The following is a 15,114-nucleotide window of genomic DNA, read 5'->3' on the forward strand; positions in this document are numbered from 1 at the left end:
GGAGCCACGATCGGCCGAACCTGCAGATGCGGCAGGTAAACAAACCGGCCGGCCCACCAGGGGCTTTCCCTGCACAAGCGGCAGAACAAGTTTGGGAACCACTGCTCTATCATATCCCCCTTTAGTCTCCTCTTCTCCAAGCTGAAAAGACCTAGTCTCTTTAATCTCTCCTGACATGGGACCTGTTCCAACCCCCCAGTCATTTTAATTGCCCTTTTTTGAACCTTTTCTAATGCCAGTATATCTTTTTTGAGATGAGACCACATCTGTACGCAGTATTCAAGATGTGGGCGTACCATGGGTTTATATAAGGGCAATAAGATATTCTCCATCTTACTCTCTATCCCTTTTTTAATGATTCCTAACATCCCGTTTGCTTTTTTGACTGCTGCTGCACATTGCGTGGACGTCTTCAGAGAACTAGCCACGATGACTCCAAGATCTTTCTCCTGATTAGTTGTAGCTAAATTAGCCCCCATCATATTGTATATATAGTTGGGGTTATTTTTTCCAATGTGCATTACTTTACATTTATCCACATTAAGTTTCATTTGCCGTTTTGTTGCCCAATCACTGAGTTTTGTGAGATCTTTTTGAAGTTCTTCACAGTCTGCTTTGGTCTTAACTATCTTGAGCAGTTCAGGATTGTCTGCAAACTTTGCCACCTCACTGTTTACCCCTTTCTCCAGATCATTTATGAATAAGTTGAACAGGTTTGGTCCTAGGACTTACCCTTGGGGAACACCACTAGTTACCCCTCTTCATTTTGAAAATTTACGATTTATTCCTGCCCTTTGTCCCCTGTCTTTTAACCAGTTCTCAGTCCATGAAAGGATCTTCCCTCTTATCCCATGACAACTTAATTTACGTAAGCGCCTTTGGTGAGGGACCTTGTCAAAGGCTTTCTGGAAATCTAAGTACACTATGTCCACTGGATCCCCCTTGTCCACATGTTTGCTGACTCCTTCAAAGAACTCAAATAGATTAGTAAGACATGATTTCCCTTTACAGAAACCATGTTGACTTTTGTCCAACAATTAATGTTCTTCTATGTGTCTGACAATTTTATTCTTTACTTTTGTTTCAACTAATTTGCCCGGTACTGACGTTAGACTTACCGGTCTATAATTGCCAGGATCACCTCTAGAGACCTTCTTAAATATTGGCGTTACATTAGCTATCTTCCAGTCATCGGGTACAGTAGCTGATTTAAAGGACGGGTTTCAAACCATAGTTCCACAATTTCACATTTGAGTTCTTTCAGAACTCTTGGGTGAATGCCATCTGGTCCTGGTGACTTGTTACTGTTAAGTTTCTCAATTAATTCCAAAACCTCCTCTAGTGACACTTCAAACTGTGACAATTCCGCAGATTTGTCATCTGTAAAGAACGGCTCAGGTTTGGGAAGCTCCTTAACATCCTCAGCCATGAAGACTGAAGCAAATAATTCACTTAGTTTCTCCACAATGACTTTGTCATTTTTAAGTGCTCCTTTTGTATCTCCATCCTCCAGGGGCCCCACTGGTTGTTTGGCAGACTTTCTGCTTCTGATGTACTTAAAAAACATCCAAGTGTAAATTTAATAAAAAGTGTCTTATTTGAATGGCAGGAGGAGAAGTGTTTTTCACCAGTGAGAAAATGGTTTGAATTTTTTGTTGTGCTTGGATAACTGGAAATGAATCTTTTAGAACTTCAAATTTGATCTGTATGTGTTGAGTGGAGGCTGGCACCTCTGTCTCATTGGAAGAAACTTGAATGTAGGTGTTTTACCTTCTCTTTCTGTTAATGCAACACAGTGTTGGGGTTTTTATGACGGGGGGAGTTGAGGGAGGACTAAATCATCCCCCTCATGCACAAAATCTGTGGAAAGGGGGAAAATATACTTCACGGATTTTTGGTTACCTTGTGAGCTTCTGAAATAGATGCTCCCCTGACCTTAATGTTTGCGGTATTCAGAGATGAAGTTCTGGGTTGAGTGCACTGTGGTGATTTATGCATAAGCCCCAGAGAACAGCCTGGTAGTTTTAGGCCACAGATTGAATAACTAGCAGTTTGGAAAATATGCATATTTTTAGTCACAAATAATAATAAATTTTACATGAAAATCATTGAGAGATAATAAACATAGCCTTGCAACACCCCCTTTTTTGTGTCAGTCAAGCTGGGTAGATGAGAAAAGGGGAGATAGAAACAGTAAAAGGTAATGAGAGAAAAAAAGGAGACCGTAATATAGGGAAGAGGTGTGTTGAAAGCCAGATGGGAGTAAAGAAAGGCTAAATGAGAACACTCATGTAACACAGATGACAATACTCAATTAAATCTGTCTGGAGCAATGAGACTAAACAGGCAAGAATAATCAGAGTGGTGAAAATAGGAGAATGCAGTCACTCCTCCAAAATCAGGCCACAGGTAAACATACTGGAAAAGGGAAGAATATATTTTCCCTCTACTTCAATTATAATTATCTTAAGTGTTAGTTGTAACAATAGTAGGTACAAAATTTTCAGACAAAGAGGGTTTTTATATTGATGGCTGTTCCTTTAATCCTTTGGAGACAGGAGATGTTATGCGCATGCACAAACACACACACTCACTTTCTCACACTCTCTTTCACATTCATTTACAGAGCTCCCATTTGAGGAGGAATGCTCGAGTTGTTGTGATATCAAAGTCAAATGTCAAATCTGAGAGCTCTTCATAAGTCTAGGAAAAAGTACTTTTCAATTCCTAATAATCTAAGGAGCATTTACATCCAGCCATTCTCAGAACTTCTTGACTTCCAAAATTGTATTATGGTATGTTTTCCACAGCTGGGGTTCTCAACCTGACACTTGCAAAAAAGTGTCAAGGGCTCACAACTACTTTGTCCTACCCATAATGTGTACAGCTTCCTGGCATGAATCATGGTATGGAAAAGTTCAAGAACCACTGCTCCAGAGTACTCATTTGGTTACAGATTTAGGAAATATTATTGTTCTGTTAACAATGTGGCTACACTATCTTAATTATACAGCTCAATGATAACCATTTGAAACATTAAGGACCAGCTCTTCAGCTAGTGGAAAGTGGTAGCCCCATTAACTGGAATGAAGTAGTGCCAGTTTACACTAGCTGAGGCTCTGGTCCCAAGTATAGTTCAGTTACAAGTGTTGATCGTCTAGTTAAAAAACAAATATCATTTGCTTAAAATTTACAGGTCTCAGACAAGATTATGCTTCTACTTCAGCATCTGTATCAAGACACAGCTCAACTATATCTCTACATTCAGGAAAGAAAGGGACATCCAGTGATCAGGAATATGATCGCTATAGTCTTGAGGATGAAGAAGAGTTTGATCACCTGCCACCTCCACAGCCCCGACTTACTCGCTGTTCACCATTCCAAAGAGGAATTCCACACTCTCAAACTTTTTCCAGTATTCGGGAGTGCAGGAGAAGCCCCACTTCACAATATTTCCCTCCAAATAATTATCAGCAGCAGTATTACTCTCCTCAAGCCCAAACTCCAGAGCAGCAACCAAACAGGATTAATGGAGGTAGGTTACATGCCTTTCTGACTAGTGTTTTTTTCTTTGTCCCTCTGTACTTTACACAATTATCAATACTTTTTTAAAGGTCAGATTAAATAAATCAGTGAAATGTGACCGAATTGCAGCAGTGATATATGTCAGTGAATTATTGTGATATGATATTTGATCTCTGTGGACAGAAATTTAAATCTTTTAAAATCATTGTGACCTTGAATCATTTCAGGTAGATTATTGTTAAATAACTTCATGTAGAGTCTAGTTCCTGAACAGGTTGTGTGAAAGTGGTTGTTGTCTAAAACAGTTTTAAAATGCTGGACGTATAGGCACCAGGGAAGAGGCTGGGAGAGATTTTTATGTTCCCCTTTGATTCGATTTCTTCCTCTAGTTCTATTACTCACTTTCCTTACCTCCTGACTCTGCCTAAAATGAGGAACACTATTATTGCTGTCATTCAGAATTGCGTAGTGTTATCGTAAGACCTCTCTGTTCAGCCCTCTGCTCTTCACTCTGAGTTTCAGGCATGCCGGGGAGCATTGATAAATGGATAGGTAAGTGGTGTTCATTACTCCCAAATTGCCAGCAGCCATCACTGTTTTTGTACCATGCCTAAGGCTGATGTCCTCCAGAATCTCTGAAAGAGACTTTTCTGGTGCTACTGCAGTATTAAGTTTTGAAACTCCCTGTTGTTCCTTCTCCCCTTTCTTTCACACAGAATCACACAGAATATCAGAGTTGGAAGGGACCTCAGGAGGTCATCTAGTCCAACCCCCTGCTCAAGCAGGACCAATCCCCAATTTTTGACCCAGATCCCTAAATGGCCCCCTCAAGGATTGAACTCACAACCCTGGGTTTAGCAGGCCAATGCTCAAACCACTGAGCTATCCCTCCCCCCTAAAATTTCCATCATTATCATGATGCTGTTGTGTCCCCTTCACCCCGCTTCAAGATAATCCGTGTCCAGTTTCTAGTCAGGATCTTATTTGTAACATCCCAGATTATTTCCCTCCCTTGGGTAAGAAAACAGACATTGTATCCAAAACAGTTGGTTATTTATAGAGTGCCACAGGTACACATGTTACTTTACTGACAAATAATACATGACAGGTCTCTGCCAAAAGCACTTTACATTTAAGTTGGACATGGCACAGGAAGGGTAACAGGTAAGTGTGGAGAGTGTAAGGGAAGGATTACAACACTATTAAATGGTGTGTTTGTGCAACATAACACATCTTGTTAATTTCAGTTTTATTATTTTTGATAGTTAAGGACTTGCAGGAGTAGGAGTCAGCATTGAAAGGCTAACAGAAAAGGGTGACAGAGATGGAGAGGAAGAGTGTTTGGAATCGATGATGAATGTGCATGGGATGTAGTGCTATGCATATTGAATATGTATGCTCCCCAGATCCCTTGGCAATGTCTGTTTCATGTTCCATGCCAAGGTTAAGGACGTCTCATAAACCACTTACTCTTGAGACACTATAGCAAAGGCTCCTCTATGCCTTCCAGCTGATATGTGAAAACTCACTTGGCAGATGCCAGGACTACCACTTGGATGTCCTTCCTGTCCAAGAGTGTTGACATGCTGCAAGATCTACCAGATGTCATCCTGTAGATAAGATACAGCTTCAATCAGCTGTAGAATGCTTTACTGTCTCATAGAGCTGTAGATCTGTTGCAGCCTGTATAGTGTGGAACTCTAACTCCTGTTTCAACTGGTATATCCTTCAGCTTATGACTCTTAGGCAATTATAGTCCAGATACATTGAGTAAATAGCTGTACTGAGAGGCTCTTACCTTTTGGTTGTTTTCTGTTAAGAAGTAAGGGATAATGTTACTTGCCTTCCTTTGTAATTTGATTTGAAATACATAGCTGAAAAGCAATATATAAGAGTTTAGTAGTAGTGTTGTGGCCACAGATTTCTGTCAGCATTTCTCAAAATCCTGGCCATGGTTTCATTCTCTTACCAGAACTCCAAGTCTTCAAAATTCAAGTAGTGGTCCAAATAAGTGTTTGTCAGGGTCAAACCAGTATCAAACTCAGTATGTGGCATGTTGGTGCTGTTACTGGATGCCAGGAACATTGGGAGAGTGCGATGTAAGGGAGGCAGGAGCTGGTAAACCAGCTACATGTCACTTGGGAATGTGGCAGATCCAGTGCTACGCATAATTTATCAAAACTAAATAAGCAGTGTGCCATGTTGCGGCAGGTCGGCGAAGTTGCCTTCCCTCCCCTTGACAAGAGAGCTGTGGGGTGACTGATGGCATTTAGCCTTCAATCCAGTGTTTCACCAGGAGTTGGCTGGATCTTCAGCATGATTGATGGTGGTGACAAGCAGAGATGATGCTGCCCTACCTAAAGATTGGATTTTAGTATCCAGACTGAAATACCTGGTCTAACTTTAGATCTTTACTTTTGCAAAAATCAATGAATTAGTGTTGGAATTTTTGCCAACAGCACAAAAAGAAACACAGGAACCTCCACCTTCACTGCCTCCTGCCCTCTTTACTTGCACAAACATGAGGATGCTCTGTGTGCAAACATAAATCTTCTACTCTGTGGAAGGATTGTACTTCTGGAAAATTGAATTAGAATTCTGCTTAATGTGAGAACCCATCCTCAGGTGTGGCCTTGGTATATCTGATCCTATGGGGTGGGTTCAGACAGGTGGGGAGCTAGAGGATCTGTTGTGACTTCTGGAACAAACTTTCAGAGCAAACCCACATAGTTTTTTGGGGGAAATGCTTCCATTTGTGACACAAATTTCTACCTGGGAATGTTTTATTATGAAACTAAATTAGTTTCTTTCAAATCAGTTGTGTTTAATGTAACTTTCTTGAGACATTTTTGTTTTTCAGTGGAACTACCCCTTCCTCTTTATAATTAGTGCATTTTGATCTGCTAATATATCATTTAAAGACCTAGGAATTGGGAGACATGGAAGAGTAAAGGAGCCCTGTTTTTGAAGTTGTTATAATTGGTAAATTAATAGTTGATACTATAGCACCTGTTATAGGTCTGTGTACTGTAGTTATAAAGGCAATAATATTACAGTTAGTGACTATTAATAAAGTGGTTAGACAGAACTCCATTGTCACTGTTTGTCTCCAGTTAGCAGCTTCGAGGATTAGAAGTGCTCATGCTTGAGCTAAATTGGATCTGTGTTTAAGTGAAGTGATCAGTGGAGACTGAACTATGACAAAGTAACTCAATTCACTGTGACTGTGACCTGGGCTTGACCGTAAATCCTAAAATTCTTTATCTGGGAATCTCTTTAAGCTGATTTGGCATGATATGTGAATGGCTTGCTATGTTAATATATTAGTCAGAAGGGTTCAAGCAGTAAACAAATAATATTTAATTTTTATTTTCTCCCATGGAGACAACACATTTCTCATTGTTGAAATAATTTTGCTAATTTTAATGGTCTGCAGAAGTCAGTCAGATGTTTGTGATGGAAATCTTGATGTGACTATGGAAATGGTTTGCTTTTGCTTCAGATAAACTCAGAAGAAGCATGCCTAACCTAGCTCGGATGCCAAGTACTCCTACCATTAATAACAATGCTAGCTCACCAGTCTCTGTGAGGAACAGTCAAAGCTTTGATTCCAGTTTACATGGAGCCGGTAATGGGATTTCAAGAATACAATCTTGTAGTAAGTATACATCTTTTACTGCTCATTGTTGTGCTGAAACTCACTGCCTTATGCAATTGTGAAATATTTTACCCAAAGCTTTGTGGGTAGTGCTTTGATGTTACACTCTCAGGCTTCAGAGGGTGAGCTGCAGATTTAAAGATTTTATTAAAGCTAATGTTAAAAAATTGTATAGTACACAGGTTAAGAAAAGAGTGTATGTACATATGGGTATAGTGCTTAGATTATCCTCAAGTACAAAGTTTGTTTTAGAAGTAGTAAGATGCATATAATACATAATCAGCAACAACCCAAATTTAACAATACAGTTTAGATATTAGCATGCAAGTATTCAGGTACATCTCTCATGAAAAGTTACAGAGAGTTGGTTGTGGAGAGCAGATATACCAATGAGTGAAGATTGTCCCTCAGTAATTGAAAATTTAGGGTAGGTTGTCTGTTAGAAAATAATTTTTGGTGCCCTAGAAGGAGCCCCGTTAGCATGAGTTTGTGGACCCAGGCTGGGAGGCTTGTACCCATATGAAGTATAGACATACCTTAGAACAGTGGCTCTCAATCTTTCCAGACTACTGTACTGCTTTCAGGAATCTGATTTGTCTTGCATATGCCAAGTTTCACCCCACTTAAAAACTTCTTGCTTGCAAAATGAGACCAAAAAAAAGTGTCACAGCACTGTTACTGACAAATTGCTTTTTCTTATTTTTACCTTATAATTATAAAATAAATCAATTGGAATATAAATATTATACTTACATTTCAGTGTATGCTATATAGAGCAACGTAAACAAGTCATTGAATATAATTATAGTTTGTACTGACTTTGCGAGTGTTTTTTATGTAGCCTGTTGTAAAACTAGGCAAATATCTAGATGAGTTGATGTACCCCCTAGAAGACCTCTTTGGACCCCCAAGGGTATGCATACCCCTGGTTGAGAACCACTGCCTTAGATGTTTTAAATACATGAGGCCCTTTGGGTGTTTAGTTTCTATCTTGTGGATCATAAAATGCATGCAGTTGATGCACACCAGAGGACAGGGTAGTGTAGAGAATTGCTCTGTAAAGCTTTTGGATGTTCCAGCACTGATTTGAAATGATAGTTTGTGTAACATTGTATGTGGAATGGGTTGTTATACTCAGGAGACTTTTTATAGCTTTTCGCTGTTTTTATACATAAAGCATAGACCTGTATGACATTTTTTTGTAATGCCAAAATAATTGTCTTACTATGGAAAAAGTATCATGTGGTTTATAATGACTGACTTTTTAGTGATCTGGGAAAAAGAATAAGTTATAATTTCAGCAAGTCTGTCATGTTAAAACTATAATTACATTAGAGGAATTTGGCTTATAGTTACCTAGGATAAATATTGAATCATTGCAGAGCAAAAGAGGAGTGAGAAGTAGGGGTGGGATTTTTGTCTGATGATCTTATTTTTGTTTGGTAGTGATGTTTTAAAATTTTTACTTAAACTGGACTAACAGATGCAGTCTGTATTCGTACTGGATCTAAATATTTAACGTGTTTTACAGCTGGTTTGATTGAAACAAAAGGTCACCTCCTCTAATGACAAGTGCATTCAGCACTGTACAGACTTACTTAGAAATAAGTGTTAATACCTGGTACTATGTGTTGTGTGCTGATGTTGTATACTTCTTTTGTTACCATCCTTTTACAGTTCCATCTCCAGGACAACTTCAGCACAGAGTTCATAGTGTGGGACATTTTCCTGTGTCTGTCAGACAGCCTCTCAAAGCTACAGCGTATGTAAGCCCAACTGTACAAGGCAGCAATAGTATTCCCTTATCCAGCACCTTACAATTATATTCTAACAGTGGAATCCCCATGCCAAACAAGACTGCAAATCCTGGGACTGTAGGACGTAGTGCTCTTCCAAGACCATCATTGGCCCTAAGTGGGAGTAGTATACCCAGGAGTAAAATTGCACAGCCAGTTCGAAGGTAAGAGAATGTTCTTATTAATGAAAAGAGTTAAATGCACCTCCTTTACATATGGATAGCGTTGGGTTTGAGAACTCTTTTTTCTTTCTTTTTTAGAAGAGTCTGAATTAAGGCTTTTAAACAGAAACACTTTTACAGGCTACTGATGCTGGGCTGAATTCTGTCCTCTCTATACATGTCCTTCTCTCTAAGACATGAAAACTGCCCATTCATAAACCCCAGTGAACCTTAATAATTAATGATAACCACCCAGCAATGTTAAATAATCACATACAGGTAACAATGTAATTCAGTGAGCCAACAGTAAATTAACAACTCCCATTTTACCTCCCCTCCCCAACTCCCCATTTTACCTCAACCTTCCCCACAAACCCTGTCAAATAATAGTTTGTGCAATGTGCCCCAAAGGTAATCCAGTTCCAGTTATTTTGAATAAATGGTGTAGCAAATTCAAATGTCCCAGTTCCACGCAGAGAATGGCTTGCTGAGAGCCCCCTCCTTTTTAAAACAAGAGGGTTGCACCTCTGACTACAGCTGTGGCAGAATGGCCCAATGAGAGAGGAAGTGTGTCAGGTAGGCAGCTCCCACACCATGTAGGACTATGTAGGTCACGACCAATACCTTTTAAATTCCATCCGGAGACCAATAAGCAACTAGTGCAGATCCAGAGCCCTGATGTCATCTGTTCCCAGAGAAATGTCCTGTTTAGCAAGTGAGCTGCTACGTTCTGCGCTAACTTTAGTTTCCAAATGGTTTAAAGGTATAGCCCATGTAGGGCAAGCTTGAGGTGATAAAGACTGTGATGTGATGATCTATAACGGCAGCTGGGGGTCTAAAATAACCATAAGTTATGAACTCTTTTGACTGATGGGGGATGGATTCCCTCAAAAATACTTCCAGCTTCTTCCTCCAACTCACTTTATATCACCTTGGTCTTGTCTGGGTTGAGCTTTGGCCACCTAACTGATCCAGGCCCAAATCTCAACTAGATATTGGCTAGATCCAGAAAAACACTTTTGATTCACAGTTTTGCTTCAGTGGAGTTACTCTGGTTTTACACCTGTGTAAATTAAAACAGTTTGGCCCAGTGTGTTGGTACAAAGGGGACTTCAAAAAACAACTGCCCGTTTCCTCTTTAGTGAAGTGTGTAATCTTAGATTTCCAATATAACTTTTTTGTTTTGTTTTTGTTCCCTGATGGAACTCTTGCTCTTCTGGAATAGAAACTGTTTATTGTAGAGATCTGTCACAGGGCAAGTATACCCCATCACCCTGGGGGGGTTGGGCAAGGGTGTAGTAGCCCCATGGTTAAATCAATATGGCTACCCTCAGCGATGTGTGGCCCAGTGGCTGGAGTCAATAGGACTACCCCTTGGCTGCAGGGAAGTGCGGCCTCATGGCCAGAGTCAATAGGATTCCCCTTGGCTGCAGGGAAGTGCGGCCTCATGGCCAAAGTCAATAGGAGGAGGTCTGTTGGGCTGCTCCCCAAAGGGGGTGGCTGGGTAGGGGGACCAAGGTCCACTGGGTCCCAGCCAGGGCCCTGGTAATGGCAAATGGGTTCACCACTAAGTCGACGGGGAATCTGCACATAACACACCGCCTGCTGCAGGGACATTAGCCCTCCCTGGGCTAATTCCTACCGTGACTTCTACAGTTGAAGTTGGGGTGTCTTCGGAGTCTCCGGGCTTATCAGTTAGTGACTGCAATCTCTGTGGGGCTTTGCAGATACCTAAGCACTTGTCCGGGCCTTGGCGTCTCCTGCTGTCACAGTCCGGGATCCTGGCTGCTCCTCAGCTGGAGCCGGCAAGGTGCATCCTTCCTCCTCAGTGGTCAGGACAGACTGAGCTAGGCTGCTCCCTTTTATACTGCAGCAGGAGTTGGAGCATGCCCATTGGGGATGAGGGGGTATGGCTTCTGCCACCAAGAGCTGCTGTGTTAACCCTTTTGTCCCCCGTCTGGGGCAAGTACAACCTGTCCCAAGGTCTCTGTCTCCTTTCTAGAATAGTTAGTCATACTTTCCTTCCATGTCTCTTGATAAATATTCAAACAACTTATTATAGAGAAAAGTAAGAGAAGCCACATGTCAAGCTGTCTGGAGTAGCTCAAGAAGGAGGGCACAAACCCCAAATTAGTTGAGAGTTCTATACTTTAGATTTCACCAAGCAAGTAACAAGTGTGAATACTTCAAGCACTATAGCAGCCTATATACATGGAGTCACAGTCTCCTTGGGTGCTCTGGTCTATCTTGCCACCCAGACAAATTTGCCTTTTTAATGGATGGTCCCTTACACCAAAAAATCACAACAATATTCAGGTTACTCTCAGTCCCAAAGGACCAATTGCACCTTAGACCTCACACCAAAGACAATGCTTTAGCCAATCCGATAATAAACTATCTAAAGATTTATTAATTAAGAAAAAGAAATGAGTTATTTACAAGGTTAAAGCATGTAAACATACACAAATGAGTTAATCTTAGATAGCAAAAGTAATAGAAACTGCTGCAATATGCAAGCTTTCTATGTCTCTAGAGCTAACCCAATCCAAGCAGCTTTGGGATCGCTTACTTACGCGAAGAAATATTGCCCTCTTCAAATTCCAAGCAGCATAGTGATATAGTTCCTTCTAGTCACAAATTGTTATGCCCTTTGCCCTGAATTTAAACTGATGGGAAAAGTGTTTGTGCCCCTGTGGTCTTCATGGGCAGGTGTGGGGGGAAGGCAATCAACAAAGTCTTTGTCCTTTGATATTTCACAATGGCTCATTTGGTTTCAGTGGGCCTTGTTGTGTGCAGGACCTGCACTTTACATTAATTAATGCTTCTTTCCTATTTGGTGAATTACACAGTTACAGAGGTTTACGGTGCAAACACTCAATATAACTTTTATGCCCTGGGGTACAGATGTTATAAGCGAGATCAATACATGCAGCAATTTTGAGAAAATGAAAGCAGCTCTTTTCTGCTTACAAAAAATGAAAATGTTTTGAGAGCTGCTAGTAGGCTGTAATTTTTCCTTTGAGAGAATTCTGATTAAGTGATTAGTTTCATTACACAAAGTGCCATTTAATAGTTCTGCATGCTTTCTAATAGTGCTGATAGCTTAAGTAATGTGGTGTTGCTAAACTGTACACATCAGTAGTTAAAGGTTGAGTCCCACCAAATAAATTATTTCTCTCTCTTCTACCTAACCCCAATGGTTCATTAAAAAAGAATAGTTCACATCATTCACTCTAAATTCCATCCCCTCTTTGCTGCCTTGTTGCAACATGGACTGGAAATTATGGTGCTGGAAATGCTTAAGCTTCCAGGAAGAGTCACGGGTGACATTGCTTGTGTGTAAGGGACATATCTTCTGTCTGGTGCCCTAAGGCTCTAGCATGGGAACAAGGAGGGAGCATGGAATCCTAGGGGGTTGGACACTGAGAAGGAGAAGAGTGTGTGAGGGGAGCCAACTGGGTTACGAAAGAAAAGGAAACTGATGGAAGTCCAGTTCCACTTCCTAGTAATGGTATAGGGAGAGCTGCTGCTGCTGTTTCAATCTACTTTTAACCACTAGAGCCACTGACTGCAGAGAAATGCAAGAATCAGCACTGGTGGCTGCTGTTTACTTACTGGTTCCATCTTCCAGCAGGCTGCCCTCCTCCTCCAGCCCAGGATTCCTGATGGGAGAGGAGCCAGCAGAATCAGCAGTAGTTGTGGCTAGAGGGGGAGCAGGGAAGGGAGAGAGCTAGGACCTGAGATGATGAAACCTGGCTTTACAAGAAGCAGTAGCAGGGAACTGGAGCTGGCTATGGCTCCCCCAGTGCCTGTTGATGGCTGCTGGTGGCTCTCTTCGCAGATTTCATATGACAAAATCCACTAGCATTTCCAGCCTGACTCTGGCCCTCCATTTTATTTAAGCAAAGTGATGTAGTTAAAATATGGTGGCTGTAAAATGTATGTAGCCCTCCTGAAATTGTTAAAGAAGCAGATGGAGCAGAGTTGGATACAGTGTCAAACTAATTGTCCAAGGCAGGTTTTCTTTAAATCTCATTTGAAACAGCTATCCTCAGTAGCGTTTGGAGGTTTGGGGGATAGTTAATTGCTAAGGAATTTATAATAAAAATTAAACTGGCTGTTCTATTATTGTGCTAATGTTTCCCAGTTTATGTTTTTAAAACATGGAATAGGCCAATTTCAGGAAGGCTTTCTCTCTCCTGGACAATACTAATGCTGCCATTGGCAGAAAAAAACAAGGTGCTATTTTTAGAATGCACTGATTTATTTTTTTCAAATTCATGTTGGGTGCAACAGTTCATGTGCGGGAATGTCCATTCCCCCCACCCCCCTTTTAAGATGAAATTATTTTCTGCAGCCTATTTGTATTGGGACATAGCTACTATTTTTAGTGACAGAAATGTATTTGCACTGCTTTATAATCCCATTAGTCCTGCAGAGCCAAAACAGTTAAGGGAGAGGGAGGGAGGTTCTGTTTGATCTTGTGCATCGTCAACAGAATTGTTGTTAAATCCCTCGCCTGTGCCATCTGTGTGAACCTATTGAAAGAGGTGAGATTTCACAGGTCTCACCGAGGGCCTCCTTTGCAGAACTTCTATTACTGCTGTTATGTGAGAAGGAAATAGTTTTTGTGGGCTGGCGGGCAGAACAGTGGGGAGAGGGGAAAAACAAGAAATGAGCTTTTTTTCTTTGTATGGAGAAGAATGGGATGAGCAGGGCAAAACATTGGAGTGAAGAGAAGAGTTGGTGGGGGTAGGGAGGAAAAGAAGGATTGGAGTTTTACATTTTGTGCCAGGCCACATTGTTCCTGCGTCAGATCAGAACCACATCCTACAGTTTAGGATTGAAATCCTGGCCCATTGAAGTCAATAGCAAAACTCCCATTGACTTCAGTATGGTCAGGATTTCACCCCAGGTCCTTAATTATGCCATTTATAATATATTAGCATAGAGCTGTAAATATGCCAGGGAAGAGTGTACATGCATGTGTATATGGGAACACCTACAAGACCAGCTTCATTACATATGTGACTGATGCATGTCTTATTGTTCTCTTACCTGAAATGTGTCTTATTTTTTAAAACAGTTTTCTTCAGCCTCCAAAGCCTCTTTCTTCTCTTAGTACTCTACGAGATGGAAATTGGAGAGACGGCTGCTATTGATGTCGGATGCCCCTGAACAACGGAAAAAAAATAATGTGGTTTCTATTACCCAGCTGGCTGGGTAACTATGTTACAGGAAGGGAAGGTCCCACCACACTATTTTCATTGTTTTAATATGTAAGAATATCCATTATACCCTGTCATTAAAAAAAAAAAACAAAAAAAAAAACCATTGTTCATTTGCACTTAGTCATTTGCCTGGAAAACTGCAGTGTTATCAAACTAACAGTTGCGGTACTGTCATTTAGAACTTAAGAAATTTTTATATATGTGAAAAATATCGGACATACTTCCTTCAAGAGAGGTAAGAAATGCCACTTTTTCAAACAGCTTTGCCATATAGTAGGATAATTTATTCAGTGTACTCTGTAAAGATATTATGCATTTTGTTGCAAATTTGGGGCCTATGTTATATGCTTGGAATTTTTTTTTTTAGTGTTTCCAAGAATTTAATTTTTTGCACTTAATTTCTTTCACACTTGCTTAAACCACAGAGAGAAGATTAAATTTTTGTGTGTGCCATAAATAATATTTTTGTGGTCATGTACTATTTTTTAGCACTAGGAACATATCCTTCAAAAACAAACCATGGGCAATATGAAAGCAGTAATTTTTATGTTCCAAAGCACAAAAGAGTAGCATTCACTGGAAACTGCCATACAGCTGGGTCAACATAATTTTGTCATTTTGTTCAAATGTTAATTTATTATCATAGTGTTTTGTATTTATAATGGCAGCATAAACCACATTTCACTTAAAAGGTGCAATGGTCACTAACTACAGTTAGTTTTTCAATACTTTATTACAAAAAA

The 15,114-nt window shown here is 40.4% G+C and overlaps 1 protein-coding gene across 3 annotated transcripts in view; it reads left to right on the forward strand.

The window, feature by feature from the left end:
- SLAIN1 (SLAIN motif family member 1) overlaps nucleotides 1-14,471 on the forward strand; it is a 66,465-nt gene extending 51,994 nt beyond the window's left edge. For all 3 annotated transcript variants that reach the window (XM_073347261.2, XM_073347267.2, XM_073347285.1), the window contains 4 exons: nucleotides 3,197-3,535; nucleotides 7,028-7,183; nucleotides 8,861-9,143; nucleotides 14,227-14,471. In XM_073347261.2, coding sequence (XP_073203362.1) covers nucleotides 3,197-3,535; nucleotides 7,028-7,183; nucleotides 8,861-9,143; nucleotides 14,227-14,302 — 854 coding nt within the window. In that variant the 3' untranslated portion in view covers nucleotides 14,303-14,471. The remainder of the gene's footprint in view (nucleotides 1-3,196; nucleotides 3,536-7,027; nucleotides 7,184-8,860; nucleotides 9,144-14,226) is intronic.
- The last annotated feature ends 643 nt before the right edge of the window (nucleotides 14,472-15,114 follow it).

The sequence above is a fragment of the Lepidochelys kempii genome, chromosome 1 (genome assembly GCF_965140285.1).
Source record: "Lepidochelys kempii isolate rLepKem1 chromosome 1, rLepKem1.hap1, whole genome shotgun sequence".
NCBI lineage: Eukaryota > Metazoa > Chordata > Testudines > Cheloniidae > Lepidochelys > Lepidochelys kempii.